Source organism: Mytilus trossulus, chromosome 6, assembly GCF_036588685.1.
Source record: "Mytilus trossulus isolate FHL-02 chromosome 6, PNRI_Mtr1.1.1.hap1, whole genome shotgun sequence".
Classification (NCBI taxonomy): domain Eukaryota; kingdom Metazoa; phylum Mollusca; class Bivalvia; order Mytilida; family Mytilidae; genus Mytilus; species Mytilus trossulus.
Window position 1 is genome coordinate 29,645,336 of NC_086378.1, and position 17,613 is coordinate 29,662,948.

General features: G+C 32.5%; 1 protein-coding gene across 1 annotated transcript in view; it reads right to left on the reverse strand.

Moving 5' to 3' along the window:
- Positions 1 to 1,228: 1,228 nt before the first annotated feature.
- The window catches only part of LOC134721074 (ras-related protein Ral-B-like), a 44,740-nt gene continuing 28,355 nt past the window's right edge, over positions 1,229 to 17,613 (reverse strand). The window contains exons 3-4 of the mRNA XM_063583788.1: positions 11,844 to 12,027; positions 1,229 to 3,349 (exon numbers count right to left, since the gene is read on the reverse strand). Of these exons, the coding sequence (XP_063439858.1) occupies positions 3,081 to 3,349; positions 11,844 to 12,027 (453 nt within the window). The 3' untranslated portion in view covers positions 1,229 to 3,080. The remainder of the gene's footprint in view (positions 3,350 to 11,843; positions 12,028 to 17,613) is intronic.

A 17,613-nucleotide genomic window follows, 5' to 3' on the forward strand; every position in this document is an offset into this window, starting at 1 on the left:
TAAAGCAGACCTTCAAGAATAATTCTTATTCACATTTGAAGAGGATCCGACAAAAAAGGAAGACGATTTCCTGGCGAAAACAATATTATGGTACATATATTAATATCATATCCTACAGGGAAAAGGTTTCCTTCTGCGGTTTTGCAGGATTGATCCACCGTTTTCGAAAATGGATGTACCAATTCCGGAGTATGACATTTGTTGTCCATTCCTTTGATTTGTTTAGGATTTTGATTTTGCCATTAGATTAGGGACTTTCCGTTTTGAATTTTCCTCGGAGTTCTGCATTTTGTTATTTTACATTTTTCATACTGATTGAAGACACTATTCCGATGACCAGCATATATATCGGATATTTTGTCAGTCCCCTTTCAAACAAATGGTTCCCGATTTAGTTTTGTTTTAATTCATTCAATTTTGAAGCGGGGTCTCATAAAAATATCAAGGAGCTTTGTCCGTCGTCAACTATTTATATTTGATAGCGTTACACGTACTTCATCCTGTTAAAAATGTAAACCGTTTGAGATCTTTCTCATTATCGATTATCCCTTATCAAATAGCGAAATCAAAAGCTCAAACACATAAAAAAAACCTTCAATATACTGCTATTACTATTCGTAACACTAATCTTTGATAGACATTCAACACCAGAATTTAATACAGCTGTGACGAAATGTGTACTCTCTCCTCTTATGTCATCATTCCTGTTGGATTTTGGATAGTTTTATATTGATCTGAACATGCTTATTAAAACGAAATCCTCTTGATTTAGCGAGAATTGCGGATACACGTAAATCGTAAATTACTGTTTCAAGAAAAAGTTCTAAATAAGAACTCATCAAAGATCACAGCCAGCCTTATGACGAATAAAAACAGTATTTCAATTGTTCTTCACGAAAAGAATGTATCTATCAATCTGACGTCATTAAAATACACATAAAAAGACATGGCTGTTAGTTTGGTATATCTAAAGCGCGTTTTGTCTAAACAAAACTTACCAAAGGCAATGGAATCTAACCAGTTTGAAGGTCATATCAAATACTAAGTTGAGAAGAGCATTGACAACCAAACTTTGTGAAAAGATGTACCAAATGCGGTAGCAGACCTTCTTCTTTGTATAATTTTACCACTACAATTTGATACAAAATAAAAACCCGAAACCATTCGGTGTATTAAACTCTTCCTATAATTGAGATTGAAATCAAAGATAAGACAACACTTGTTAAAATGGGGTTTTCATATTTTATCTCATTCTAGTATATGCTAATTGTCTTTACATCCATAACCTTAACTCCATTTTACAAATAGTACACAAGAAAACTATATTTTACAATGCACTTACAAAATATATTACAAAGGCAATGCAAAAAGAACACATCTAAACAACCGCTGAACTCTATTGCTTTGAAAAGGGAGGAGGTATATGAGACATTATTTGCCCCCTTTAATTGCAAAAATATTAAAAGAGATTCAAAAGATATCAAATTGACATTCAAACTAACAGTCAAACTATAGATTAATGTCTTCTAAACATCTGAAAGTTGGTTTTTTTTTGGTTGATTTATATTATTTTTTTTTATTTTCGAAATCAAGGAGTAAGACACTGCCATTATACCTTTTCATTTGTAACATAAAATCATCAGTACCATATTTACATAGAATATCAAGTAAAAAATAAACAGTCCTATTGAACTAGTAGGCCCTTAAAATAAATAGAAGTGAAATACAAGCAGTTTATTCAGATTTTTCATAAGTAGTTCTACATAAATAGTTATTTGGTAGAATTATATGTTTATGTTACGTTTGTATGAAAAGTATCGCAATCACTCAAATACAAGTAATACTGACGTATGTGTAGTTTTTATATTTTGCCAGATTGTTTTTTGCATAAGTTAATTTTTAAATAATAGCTTTTGAATTTACTGTTAAGTCTTGATATTGGATTTTTTTATGAACAATTCCAATATGTATCTAACGGTACCAGATGTGTAACACTCGTCGAACTCCTAAATTACATTTTGAGAAACCATGACGTCGTGAGCAGTGAATTTTTCAGAATAAAATATTTTTTATCTGTTTTATCTGTTTCACCTTATTTGCAAATTGCCAATACCTGTCTCTGTAAAAAAAACCACCCAGATCAGACTGTTTTATGACGTTTTTACACTAAATCCGTTGGACATGCACTGATGCAAATTTGAGTTTGCGGTTTATTTTTCGGTGGTAGCGGGCGGCTTTGTGCCATCCTGATCAATTGACATATTTTCTAATGAATTGTACGGTTTGTTCTTATATAACTCATCGATTAAGAAGTTCAGCGCACAAAAGCAGGTGTATGGTATTGGCTACAATTTCAGAAATATATGTGACAATGCATTTTCAAATGAAAATATATATTAAAGTCGCACACATTTTGATAAAGTCTTTGCGCATGTAGACATTACATTATAATTTTTTTTCATTCAATAAAAACATGTATATGCTTGGACTAATAGCTTACACACTACATATGTGTACTTCATAAGGCAAATTTGTGTTATTATATTGATTTGCCGTTACATATAAATAAACTCACCAAAGAAACAAAGATTAAAAAAGTGTACGTCAGAAGCACGTTTTGTCTATGATTCAATCCAATCACTGGTAGATACACTACGATAAGTGGGACACAATGTACACACCCACTTAAGTTTTTAAAAACATTTGCTTACGAACTGTGAATATCATGAACAATTCGTTATGGTCTTTGTATATATATATCAATGTATATGTTTCACTCATTTCTTTTTTCTAACTAAATCATAATTTGACACAAACAAAATATACATAGCTGTCTTTTTTGTCTATTTGATCATTTCTGCTTGTTCTAACTATAAAAAAAAAACCGAGTTATAGTCATGATATTAATTTTAAGCAAACTTAATTAAAACAGCGTATGGATAATTTCTATGTTATTTCGTTACACAAAGTTTTTCTTTTAATTATGAAAATTTGGATTAAGGTATAGGGTTTAATATTTCCTCAGCCAAACACTTGAAACAATATGTAGTTGATTGTTACAGTTTGAGCATGGAGTTCAATTACAATTCATACAAATTTTCACAAGATTTATCTCTCTTGCTACTTTTACGAAACAATTTGTTTAAAAGTCCTTTTGCAACTTTAAATGAACCTTTTCTTTCTTTATGTTTCTTGGTATGTGTATCCGGAATTTCCTGTACCAGTTCCGGGTTTTGTTTCAATCTTATTTGGCTTAGAATCCCGACTAACAGTTCGTCCACATGGTGATTTAATGCTGCTGATGTCTCGGCGTATTTACAGTCGTACTTCAATGCTGTTGATCTGGCCTCTGAAGAAAAGATGGATGTTACCGTTATAATATATTTCAAACACCATGTTTACAACGCTAAATCTCATAAAAATAGACGAGTTATCATTATGGTCAAATGATTTCTTAAAGACAAAGGAATACAACAAAATATGGCGCCGCAGATAGTTTTAATTTAAAAAAAAAAGATATATACGAATACAAAAGCATAAATATAAAAACAATTTATAGTAGCGCTTTGTTTTTAAATAACCTACGACACTTCAAAAGTATCGTACCAAAAGCAAACATTTGTTTAGTAATTTCTTTTGTAGTGATTTAGATTATAACAAAATTTTTGACAGTTTTACATGTCTAAGATTTGCTCGGATATTATTGTCATCATAATTGAGTTCTATGCGACTGTCATACAAGTGAAAGGGTTATCTATCTTTTAAAAACAGATTTAATCCTCAATTTTCTACATAAGGAAATTCCTGTACCATTTCGGGAAATATAATTGTTTTCCATTCGTTTGATGTGTTTTAGCTTTTGATGTTGTCGTTTGATGTTCCTTGGCGTCCGTTTTTTTTTTTGCTTCTAGTATTTGATATCTTTTTTTTTTTTTTGGTATATCTTTGATTCATGTGTGTGTGTATATATAGGCATCAATAATTGACCAATATTTCAATCTCTTAAATTTTTAACAAAATATAACAATAAGATTGCACTAACTTAATATTTCATTCAAGGGCGATACAGATAGGAATAGCAAGACAACAATTTGCCCAATTATTACTAATTTTGGTAGAACGAAATGGAATGAAACGTTTAGATTGGGTTTTTATACAGATTTTTCGGAAAATTTAATTATTTGAACATAATACGTCTTCTAAAATAACAATCAAAATAAAGATGTTTTGTACGATCTTGATGAGGTTAAGCCATACACTCCCATTCATAAATAACAAGGAAATCATAGCTATGAGCTACAAATAAACTCATTTAGTCTCGATCGAAATATCAAAACGACCTAAATTACATGAAAGGAAAACAAATTACTTATAAAATATGTTTACCAGAACATATCCTAAACCAGGAAGTATAAAGGCTTCAATCCTTCTCCTAAAACATCAAAGACACAATTCTTGAAATCAATGTATAACTTTGTATTTTATTTTATTAGCAATCTTGAGAACCTACATGAACTTAATCATATCTCAGAAGCAACAAATATAATTTTAATAATCTTAGAAAGGTATATTAATTCTCCATCTGTTGCAGATGTTAACATTTGAATAAATTCGTAGTGCATCATTTTCTTTTGTGTTATAATCACAAAGATCAATGTAAAATCGTTGATAATATGTAAGAATATGGTACAACATCATCTGCAAGTCAAATCACACGTAATAATCCCATAATATCAAATAAGATGAAAATGTTTGATGTGTTTATTATTACGATGAACTGATAGTCGTTTGAATTGTAAAAGGGAAACGTGTTACATTTTGGTTTATATATATATTTTCACAAATCCACCATCATTTTAGCAACTTTTATTATAGATTCATAATAGAAAAAAGTGGATAAACAAAAGCCAATTACATACTTAACGGGATTGCTTATATTACAAATTAATATAATATAAAGTTGGGTTACAAGGTGTAAAACTGATGTTGAAGCAGAATTCACTATAAGAAATGTAATAAGGATAATAATACTGCATTTACTGATTAGAAATCTCTTGATTTTTTTTAAGTGCGGACAGTGGGACGATGATAAAACCAGATTGCAAAGTACCTTCTCTGGCGATTTTTTTTCCATTAAAGCGACAATAGTTGAGATCTACGCTATTCGATATACTTTTCCTACTATGATGTTATACATATTCGTAAAAATATTCATTGCATAACATTTATAATGTCTTCAATCTTTCTGTGCTCTGTCATAATAAGAATAGAAAAGACAAGACAAACAGTGACATTTGCAATGTAAAAAGACAGAATTTGATACGTTTAAGCATTATAAACATAGAATAAAAGTAGAAATGGAAGAATATTAACAAGTTGACATTTGATTCAAATAAATATCAAAAGAGATAGATTCTAAAATGTCAAACCATTAATTATTATCAAACGGCTATGATAAATGTCATCCTCGCCTCACTTTAAATACTATACCCTTTAGTTTAAATGCATGCACATATAGTTTTGATAAAGGATTTGTCAGGGTTTGGTGTAGTTTTTTGCCATTACCTATATACATTGCTGGTGAAGAGCTTTAAAATAAATATATGCATTCTCAAGATGAACGATGTTTCACAAACAGAACACGGAACAATTTTGCACAGTTTACAATGCAATAGCTTCAACTATTCACTAGAGTCCAAATAACGTGTGGACTGTTATGTGTACCCTGTGAACTACCAACATTAAACATCTGGCTACATGTTTAGTAGAAATCATTTTAAAAATTCATATCAGGGTAGCGTGTTATCTAGTTCTGATATCCTTGATATATTTGTCGTTTCATGTTGCACACCGCTTTAGCCTCATCATCAATATTATTCCCATTAGATATGTCACCACTATGTTAACGTTACCCTGAGTAAAAAGTAAAATAAAAACAATACTGAACTACGAGGAAAATTCAAAAAGGAAGATCCCTAATTAAATGGCAAAATAAATAGCTTAAACTCAAACGAACGAATAACAAATGTCATATTCCTGAATTGGAACAGACATTTGCTTATGTAGAAAATGGTGAATTAAATTCCTGGTAAGTCTCCATGTTTACATAAATGCTTAGCGGAAGACGCCTACCCTGTCGCTCCTTTTTGGACTTAATGTGATTCTGTGAGGCTCTGTTCTAACCCTGGTTTGTCTGTTCCTGATCAATTTACGAGCGTTGAACATTAGTTGTCTACGTTCGCCTTTATTTTACACATTATAAACGAACAACTCATTCAACTTCTTAACAAAATGCATTCTACTTACTGTTTTAAGACAAAAACAAGCACTATGCAATATTATCAAGCTGTCGTAATGAAGTTGATTATCATTAGAATGAGTGTCGTAATGTTCTAATTCGTGGCATAAAACTAGTGTATTTCATGACAGCTAATGCGTTACGGGTAGCAAAACAGCTATAAAAAGAAAACTTAATAAGAGAACAAATTACATTAAAGATGACTTTAATTGAATTCGGGATTTCTAAGATCTGTTTATCTCGATCGCTAATGTCTTTAACATGAACAGATTGATTCTATTCCAAATTAATTTTCAAGATGTGGAATGGAAACTACCTCTAACTGTCAGAGAATCTTTAAGAAATCGGTTTGATTACCAATCAATTGATTTCTTACAAGGTCTAAATTTCAAAGTTTCAAACAATGTTTTGTTTGAACAGTCCACATATGATAAATTACTTGATATTACTTTTTTTTCACAAAGAGGCATACGGTGTCAGCCTCAAATCGTACAAAAAATAACATCAATTTGTATTAAAAAATAAGATTTATTACACATGTTGGTTAACTCATTGAAGCAACTTATAAGATAATATGCATTGTTTTAAGAAAAAAGAAAACTAAGCTGAAGTGTCGACTATTATTAAGGTTCAAACGTCAGGGGTCAGATAAAATTTTAGAAAGGGGGCTTGCTCCTCAGTTAACATTGCATTGTACAAATATTATCAGAGTCTCCTTAACCTTATATCCTGAACAAGCCTTTAAACGCAGCTATGGTCCAGTTTGGGCTTGTCTATCATGCCCTGTTTTGTGTTAATAGTTATCAAATGTACCAGGATTATAATTTAGTACGCCATACGCGCGTTTCGTCTACATAAGACTCATCAGTGACGCTCATTTAAAAATATTTATAAAGCCAAACAAGTACAAAGTTGAAGAGCATTGAGGATCCAAAATTCCGAAAAACTGTGCCAAATACGGCTAAGGTAATCTATGCCTGGGATGAGGAAATCCTTAGTTTTTCGAAAAATTCAAAGTTTTGTAAACATTTATAAAAATGACCGCATTATTGATATTCATGTCAACACCGAAGTGTTGACTACGAAACGTCCACCTGCAGTGACATTATAGTCAGACAATATAAATTGTAATTTTTTTCACTTTCCGTCGATATGCTACAAATGATCGTCGGTGTTGGCATCTATCTTTTAGTTTTTTTGTCGCCCATCTTGATTGTCAATACGTTATGCAATTTTCTATCTGTTTGACATGGCCTTGGCTAAATTATTTCCTCAGAATTCAATCAGGTATATATACAATTATTCAATAAGACTGATAAGTTATTTGTGTAGAAAGAACCTCTACCACACGAAACTGATACTTTCGCAAAACTCAAGGGAAAGAACACTAATGGACTTGTTAAGTATTTTAACAGCTTTACTCGTGAAAATATACACCGATGATATTTTTATGCTAAAAAGCTTCTAACAACGACATGCATTTACAGAGTAAAGACTGATTTTATTGGTAAATAGTCACACTGTCTCATATAAAAACAAAGAAATGTTGAACTTTATACAGACCAGTACCCCAGTACACCGAGTACAGTTGATTGGAGCTTGTAAATTGGTCTTTGGTCAAATTTGTCTGTCACAATAATGTCGCAAATATCGTATTTCTCAAAAAATTGTAATACGAAAATCAACTATGCTCTTTAATGCTGAGTTGATGCTATCGGAAATGTTCGGCCTTTGCTATTGAAGAAACCTTATTACTTATTTCTCATAGAGTGTTTGTTCGTACGATAATGTTTACCACTTTAATATATTGCCTTTTATGCATGGTTTTCCGGAAAACTCTATTTAATCACTCAATCCATTTGCCTTGTCAATTTAACCTTACTTTGTCGTTTAGTTTATGTGCTAAAGGTATTGATCGTATGATAGGACAGTTTTCTTGATTGTAAACTCATAAGCTCGAAAATTTTGGGTCAACAGTTTCAAAACCTTCAACTCATTCAAATACTACCTTCACCTTTTGAAAACAAAAAAATCAATAATTTTAGCGTTCTCGCGCGTTTTGAAATTTTGAAACTCATGTTTTGTTATAAAAAAAAACAATGTAGGAGAAACAATACATATAAATGTTGGTTGTCCAGTGGCGCATACTTCATATCTTCATTTTTTACGAGTATACTTCCTTCTATGTTTCTTTTGTTTACTTTATTCACACTACTTGTCTTAATGTCTGAAATGTATCAGATATTTACCAGACTAATCTCACCAAGTCTTTGTTTAATTTTGTTGAGATATAAAGTTTATTGACTACTTCAAACGATATAGATATAGAAAGATGTGGTGTGAAGTATAGATAGAAAAGCCATCGTAATTAAAAAACGATGATTTTTGAAAAATGTCAGGATAACCAATTAAAACTAGGTAGAATTATTCTAGTAAACAAAAATGTACGTCTACCATTCATCTATAAAAAGGGTATTCTAATAAAGCACTATAACAACAACCCAATCTATCTATTGATACGAACTGGTATGGCAAATGAGAAGATATCTATATATAGATATAGGAAGATGTGGTGTGAGTGCCAATGAGACAACTCTCCATCCAAATAATAATTTAAAAAGTAAACCATTTGAGGTCAATGTACGGCCTTCAACACGGAGCCTTGGCTCACACCGAACAACAAGCTATAAAGGGCCCAAAAATTACTAGTATAAAACCATTCAAAAGGGAAAACCAACGGTCTGATCTATATAAAAAAACGGGAAACGAGAAACACGTATACATTACATAAACAAACGCCAACTACTGTTCATCAGAGTCCTAACTTAGGACAAGTGCAAACATTTGCAGCGGGGTTAAATACATGTATATATACGATTAATGGGAAAATAAGTAAAATCACAAACAAATTATCTCCGAGAAAAGATTCCAAAAGGAAAGTCTTTAATCAAATGGCAAAATCAAAGGTTCAAACACATCAAACGAATTGATAACAAAAGAGGGACGAAAGATACCAAAGGAACAGTCAAACTCATAAATCGAAACTAAACTGACAACGCCATGGTCAAAAATGAAAAAGACAAACAGACAAACAATTATAGTACACATGACACAACAACGAAAACTAAAGAATAAGCAACAAGTATTCCACCATAACTAGGGGTGATCTCATTTGCCTCGGAAGGGTAAGCAGATCCTGCTCTACATATGGCACCCGTCGTTTTGCTTTTGTGATAACTAATCCGGTAAATAATCTAATTCGGTAGGTCACATTCATGAAAGGGAAGGGGGCTGGAGTTACGACGTAAGGAATATATCCGATATCATTTGTGAAACAGTTATTCCATAACGGTCAACCAACTCGTGATGGCGTCCATAAAATTTACGAAGGGATGGTTTCAACTTCATCATTTGGAATTCTTGATTGAATAGATTCCTTGTGAGCAGCAACCCTCTTTCAAGAAAATCATGATAGGAAATGCAAGCACGGGAATATCGTATCAATTGGACGATATATATCACGTATGCAGGTGCTGCTGGAATGTTGCTACTCAGAAATGGAATGTTCACAAATGGAAAGCTGAAATCATCTCTTTTGTCGTTAATTGGGTTTTCAAACGACCCTCATTGTCAATTTATGTCAAATTTATGCCATGTGACATCAGAGAGCCGAGTGAATAGAACATTGTTATACAAATCCATATCACGTATCATCAGAAAACAGTTCAAATAACGGATGTTGTGAATAAATATAACTGGTCTTTGAAACCGGAATAAAGAATTCAAATTTTATATATTATTATATCTTCATATCATTTGATCTTTGAAAAATATCACTAATATTAAAATTTAATAGCTACCACATAAGAGGCAAGCCCAGATCATGAAAAGCGACACAATATTTTATAATAAAACAAGTTCGTGTGCCATAAATGTTAATAGTGGTTATCTTTAGTTACATAGTAATTATTTGTTCTTTGATGAATGTTGTGTAATGGTAAATATTTGGCTTTTATCTATGTATATTGTATTGTCTACTGCCCAGAAGCAGTGTGATTTAATTCTTGACATATTGTGTATACATTTGTCGATAATATCTTTTGCAAAAAACATAATATGAACATAAAGGTGTGGGTAAAATGTGATTAGAAAGCAACGTAACTAATCAAAAAACACAATGACAACTAGATGTTTACATACTTTTGGACAAATTATTATCAAATATATCAAGAAGCCCTTACGTAAAATCATGTTTGGACATTTCTACGTTAAGAAAAATAAAACGATAGTTAGAGTAATGTCGACTAAATATCAGCTTATGTTGGAAGAGGACATAGTTGCTGTAATGACATATATGGCTTAATTAGATGTTTGTCTGCTATAAAAAAAAAAAAAAAAAAAGAGGGGCGAAAGTTACCAGTGGTACATTCATTTTCATAGATCGAAAAAGAACTGACCGCGCCATGGCTACATGTACAAAAAAGACAAAAACAAACAGACAAATAATTATAGTATACAAGCCACAACATAGAAAACTTAAGACTTAGCAATTCGAACCTCACCAAAAATATAACTTTATAATAAATATTTAGTTTTGTTGATATAACACCGTAAATCTACATTTCAAAGAGGTGACTAGATTTTTTTCATTTTTAAAAGTACAATGTCTTTCAACACTACTGAACTTCATCCGGCATTAAAAAATAATCTATTCTGGAAATGTCAAACGTCTGTTGCAATACATGCATACGACATTTGCTGATTCTTCAATACTCAAAGAGACAATACGTTAATCTGTCCAATAATTCCATATAAAGCATTTGAATGTATTGACGTAATGAAAATTAGATTTAATTGGAAGAGATCTTTGTATTTTTCTGCTTGATTACATTTGACTTGAGGAAGGTAATTAGCCAGATATGTTTGCTGGTTTGAATCTTTTAACCATACTTTCGTGCTTCCCTAAAGGTCTCCTCAAGTTATTGGTAGACTGAGGATAACGTTATATGTGAACAACTGTGTCAATTAATGACTATCGTTAAATTCATCCTTGGTATTTGTCATTTTCTAATTATGATAAATTGGAAAAATTACTGAGAATTATTCTGTTTACAACCAGGAATTTACTTCGATCTTCTTGTGTAATGAAAAACGAAAAGCAAATTAACTCTGTTTGTAGAACATTGGTTGTGATTGTCATTTTATGAGGTGTTTTTGCAATTGAAGAAACTAATATCAACAAATTTATTGTTACTGCGTAGTTGAATTGACAAATGACCTAAATCTCATCCTCATGTAAAAAAGATGAAAATTGAAAATATAAAAAATGAAAGACGACTAGAAAATGTTAATGATTCAATATGCAAGTTATCTAATAAAATATTTTTCATACAACGTTTTTTTTTCTTTCTCAATGATATAATCAAATATAAAGTGCAAACATATAGAATGCACTTTGAAATTACCCTTTTTAAACGTCATATAACTTTTCGTAAAAAATAAATTCCCATTAGTTTGTATAACAAAATAAAATAACTTTGATTACCTTCTATATCAATTTTGCGTTTCCGTGCTAAGTCTATTTTATTGGCAACAAGTATAATTGCTTTATCTGTAGCTAACTCCTCTCGTAACTGGTGAAGTGTTTCTACAGCTACATCGAAAGAATTCCGGTCATTTGACGAAAATACTACTATATATGCATCTACTTTAGTCTCGTCAAGATCAACCTGAAATTACATGAAAGAAGCCATGAACTCATTATAAGAACAAGTATAGTAATACATTTGTACACTAATCATTGGACGAAAACACAACTATATATGCATCTACTTTACTGTTGTCAATATCAACCTGAAAAAAAAACCCGAAAGAAGACATGAACTCATTATAAGGACAAGTATAGTACTAAACTGGTACAATATTCTGTAAAGATAAGATTACTTATTGCCTGCGTCACACTGTCCCGATTTTTATATACGATGGACACCCGAATGCGAAAATTGTAAGTTCGTACGAAGTTGGTCCCGATCTCGTTAAAATACCAAAAAGTGACCGAAGCAAGTACGATGAATAACGAAGTCTATACGATGGTGCCGAAATGATATACGATAGCAAAAGATGGACATGCGAAGGTTAACTGAAAACGGGTATTCAAGCTTCATACCTCAGTTGAAGCCTACACGGTGGATCACGAAGGCTACACGATGGATTACGAAGGCTACACGACGGATTACGATGATGGCGCGATGGCCATACGATGTCTAAAAGACTTAGTTTATTATCCCATCGCTTATTGCATGTAAGTTGCGTGTAGAAAAAAAAATGTTATGGACACTCTAGAACCGAAATGCTCAAAACTTGATATGGTGTTACTTTCGTGAATATCATAATAATATAGACAAAAGGAATGCAGTGTTGGTGTACGAGGCGCGTTTATGATTTTCATTGTTACTTGATATGAAAAATTGACAAAAAATAATAATTTACTTGTAAAAGTAAATCCTGAGCCTGTAATAGCTGCTCTTCTTGTTCCATTTGAATTAATAGAAACAACGCTGTCGCCTTTCTTGTTCTCATAGAATCATATGATATAAGCTCCATGTTTTGTGAGCGTCTTTCTTAACTGTGTATAAGACTGACCAGTGCATATCGCGCATGGCACTTTAAATGTATTTTAGCGCGAAAATTAACTTACATTAGCTGGATTTATTGCCGTCGTAGTTCCATCTTGCGCCTTCGTACTTTATTCGATAGGAACACGACGGGATTACGAGGTCGTTACGAAGTCGTGTTGCCATCGTAAGACCTTCGGGTAGCTTCGTGATTCGTTCGTTTAGACATCGTAATGTCAAAACTGCCCGATGAAAACGATGGAAACACGAATGCAATGCGATGTTCAAAGATGCATTCCCTGTGACATTACGATGGTGAGGATGGTGATACGAAGTCAATACGAACCCTCAACATCGGACGCACCTTACGGGATTTTTTAACATCTTAAAAAATTTAGAACCCTTCCCGAAGTTGTCCTCGAAGGCTAGAAAAAGTGACCGATGGTTAAAGATGGTTAGAGATGGCACAACGAATAGCCCGATCTGGATACGATCAGTCCCGATTTTGAAAATTTCCATAATCGTGTTTACATCGGCGTAAAAATCGGGACAGTGTGACGCGGGCTTTAAGAAAAAGAAATGAAGAGATTTATATACATGACCCTATGGTGTATTTTGTAAGCTAAACCTTGAAGCTTATGTATATTTCAAACCTTATATGCAAAAGGTTTCGTGAAAGAAAACGTAACAAAACTTGAGGAATAAAAATATTACCAATAATCCGAATGATCCAAATGATAAGCTTTCAAAAACCCACGATGATGGCAGATATGTATAGATACACTAAAGGCTCTACAAAGCCCGCGTCGCTAACCTTGCATTTCTGCTATTTTCAAATTTCTGTTAAAGCATCTGAGCATCTGAGATCATCCCAAAATTTTGGAAGGGGTCGTGAAGCTCATTCTATTGTTTTTATGATGAGTTTTGTATAGTGTTATCTTTTTCATTTTTAACCATTGCGTTGTCCGTTTATTTTCGACTTATTACTGCCCCTTTGGTATCTTTCACCTCGCTCTTCTATCTGTTTATTTGCATCATTGACATTGGATGCCCTCCAAAATTGTATAAAAGAAAAATGTTCATGACAAAACTCTGTTATTTGTAAATCTTTAATGTATTGCTTATAATGATTTTCTATTTCCAGTTTCTCTACAAATCCTATAGTTTGTACCATAAACACAAAAGGATAAACATTTGTCATTTACTCGTTTTAGAAGATTAAGACAACTGACAGTTTCATTTATATGACATTTTGCAGATCTTGTGTTGCTGATCATATAAAAAAGAAGATGTGGTATGATTGCCAATGAGACAACTCTCCACAAGAGACCACAATGACACAGAAATCAACAACTATGGGTCACCAATATTTTTGCTTTTTGAACTTTTTATCTATATTTTAAAAGTTTCAAGATAGGATCCAAAAAGCAATAAAAAAATGGTAACAATTAAGGTCAATAACTACAATCAAGCGAAATAGTTAACTAATGATCTGGCAAAATTGATTTAATTGTAGATTTTGTTTCTGTTAACCTTTAAAAATTTTCAAAGTTTAATGCAAAACAAATGGTAAAAATCGTTTTCGAAGAGTTTTAAATACCGTTACGACTACGTCGTTCGACGTTGTTTGACGTAAATAGACAGAAGACAAATCACAACACTACATATGTATCAACATTTCGGTCCGGTCAGATTTTTCTCTTATTCTAGCGGGTTTTAAGATACTCTTCAAAACTTGCACGAATCTCTATGATCTATTTGTAGCTACGTTACTTTGAAAGCAGAGTCATCGAACACATATTTAAACAGGGTACCCCAATGATGATTGAAGTCAAGTTTGGTTTTATCCCATTAGTTTCAAAGAATTGTTAGGGTTGTGATGAATGGACGACGACGACAAACGGCGGACGCCAAATGATGAGCGAAAAATATACAAATTGGTTACATTTAGAGTACCTTATCCTTTTCATGAACGCCTCTAAGCCGATGTAAGTAGGTAAGCAGCTTTAAACTTTTATAAAGAAACGCATGAATAATTAGTATACATGTACATATATGTTGTGTTTACTCAACTTCAAATATTCATGTAACATAAACATCTGTTATAAACACCAAAGCAGGTACATGTACAATGCACGCGTGGTGTATGGTCATACAAGATTTGAGTGAAACTCAAAGAACGATTTAATATAATTTGACACAAAGATGAAAATACATCGGAAGTATAATCAAACAAATAATGAAATACTATAGTGTCATCACAGCTTAGGTTTCAAAAATATATCTAACAAGAGGCTGTTACAACGACAGTAAACCGGATTTATTAACATTTATTTGTGTCCTGGCAATATCACAAGAACCATTACTGATGATTGGTGAAAGTGAAGATCGTCAATATAAAATTTTACCTCAATTTTGTCAGAAAAAGCTTAGATTGAATGGTTCGTGAGTAAATGCAACAATGTGAATGGAGACACCATTTTACGATCTTTCAAGAACCATAACTCCTAAACGGTAAAAGTCAAAATCGTCATTATTAAACTTGACCTCTCTTTTGTCATCAGTAACAACACATTAAAATTTGAAAAGCTTTGGTTGAATGGTTCATGAAGAAATGCAGGGACACGACTGGAAACACCATTTTTCAATCTTTCAAGAACCATAACTGCAGAACGGTAAAAGTCAAAATCGTCATTATTGAAGTTGACCTCCATTTAGTCATCAGTAACAACATATTAAATTTTAGAAGCTTTGGTAGAACAGATCATGCGTAAATGCACGCACACGACTGGAAACGCCATTTTACGATCTTTCAAGAACCATAACTACTGATCGCTTAAAGTCAAAACTGATCGCTTAAAGTCAAAATCATCATAATTGAACTTGACCTCTATTTTGTCATTAGTAACAACATATTAGAATTTGAAAAGCTGTGGTTGAATGGTTCATGAGAAAATGCACGGACACGACTAGAGATACCATTTTTCAATCTTTCAAGAACCATAACTCCTGAACGGTAAAAGTCAAAATCGTCATTATTGAACTTGACCTCCATTTTGTCACCAGTAACAACATATTAAAATTTGGGAAGCTTTGGTAGAACAGTTCATGCGTAAATGCACGGACACGACTGGAAACTCCATTTTTCAATCTTTAAAGAACCATAACTCCTGCACGGTAAAAGTCAAAATCGCCATTATTGCACTTGACCTTCATTTAGTTGTCAGTAACAACATATTAAAATTTTAAAAGCTTTGGTTGAACGGTTCATGAGTTAATGCACGGACAACATTTGAATGCCGCCCGCCCGCCCGGCCATCCGGCCCCCGGCCCCCCGGCCACCCAGCCACCCGCCGAGCATCCCCAAATCAATAACCGTCATTTTTGTCACAAAAATCCGGTTAAAAATGACTTTTAAATGTAAAAGAGATTTTCGCCAAACACTATGAACTACTCATCATACAGGAAAGGATCCCATGGTACCAGCTTGAACACAAGGAATGGTTAAATGCATGTTGAACTCTTTTACAACAAAACTAATGTTGCTTCTGTTTTAAGAACTTGACATACCAGTGTTGTCATTTACAAACGATAAATAAAGTGTGGTGGCAGATGTTCTTTAAAGTGACATTCTTAACACGCACTTCAACAAACGACAATGTTGTCCCGACAGCAAAGCAAACACTAGAATTAGTATTTCTGTTATAGCTACCGTGGTATTCATTGAGAAATAATTTCAAGCTGTCGTTTCGTACGTAAATTGGTTTTTGTCGTTAGTTACAGGATACACAACGTCAAGGTCTTATCTGGTAGAACCTGACATCGGCTCTATGGAGAGAACATACAGAAGGCAATACTAGAAAAATAAATATTCTTTATTCTGCGATAACGCAAAATGTCAATAATACTTTATGTCAACAAGACTAGAATCTGTAAACATCATATTTTCCACTAAATTACCCATTTCGGGGTCGTGCAAAGTTGAGATTTGATTTTGACACAAAACAGATGACAAATTCCCATGTTATACAATAATGATGTTTTAGAGATAACATGATTTAAGATCAATTTCTTCAATTTATATAGAAATTAATCTGCAGGAGTTAAGTGACCCTTGGTTATTTTTGTAAGTGACGGGAAAGCGTCATCAGCTTTGGTGGATACTGACCTACTTTCTCCCTAGAATAATATTAATTAACTTTAAACTCTAAATTTTTCAAACAAATAGATTCCTTTAAAGTTTTAAAATATAATTATAAGGCGGACAGAACGTCTTTATTAGGCATTGAAATGATACATTTAGCTATCCGAATAATACATAAAACCAAACTTCAGATGTGTGATTTTTTCCTAACGATGATGTGATCGCTTTATAATTAACTACTACTTTAATTTGTCTAGCACATAAATGGGTTATCAATTCAGTTAGGTATTAGATAAAATTGCCCATTTAGAGTAATTGTACTTAGATAACTTGTTTACTGTCTTTATTATCGTTATGCACATGGTGTCTAACATGCAGGATTTAAACAGACATATATTCATTTATTACATTCACAGCATTAGAAGATGACTCATTCTTATGAAATAGAGGCAATTTTTAAGAAGTTTGGAAATTACTTCCATTTTAAGAGACCAACATAATTAAGTGCAACATATAATCTTGAAAATCTTTCAAAATGTACACTTAAAATCCAACAA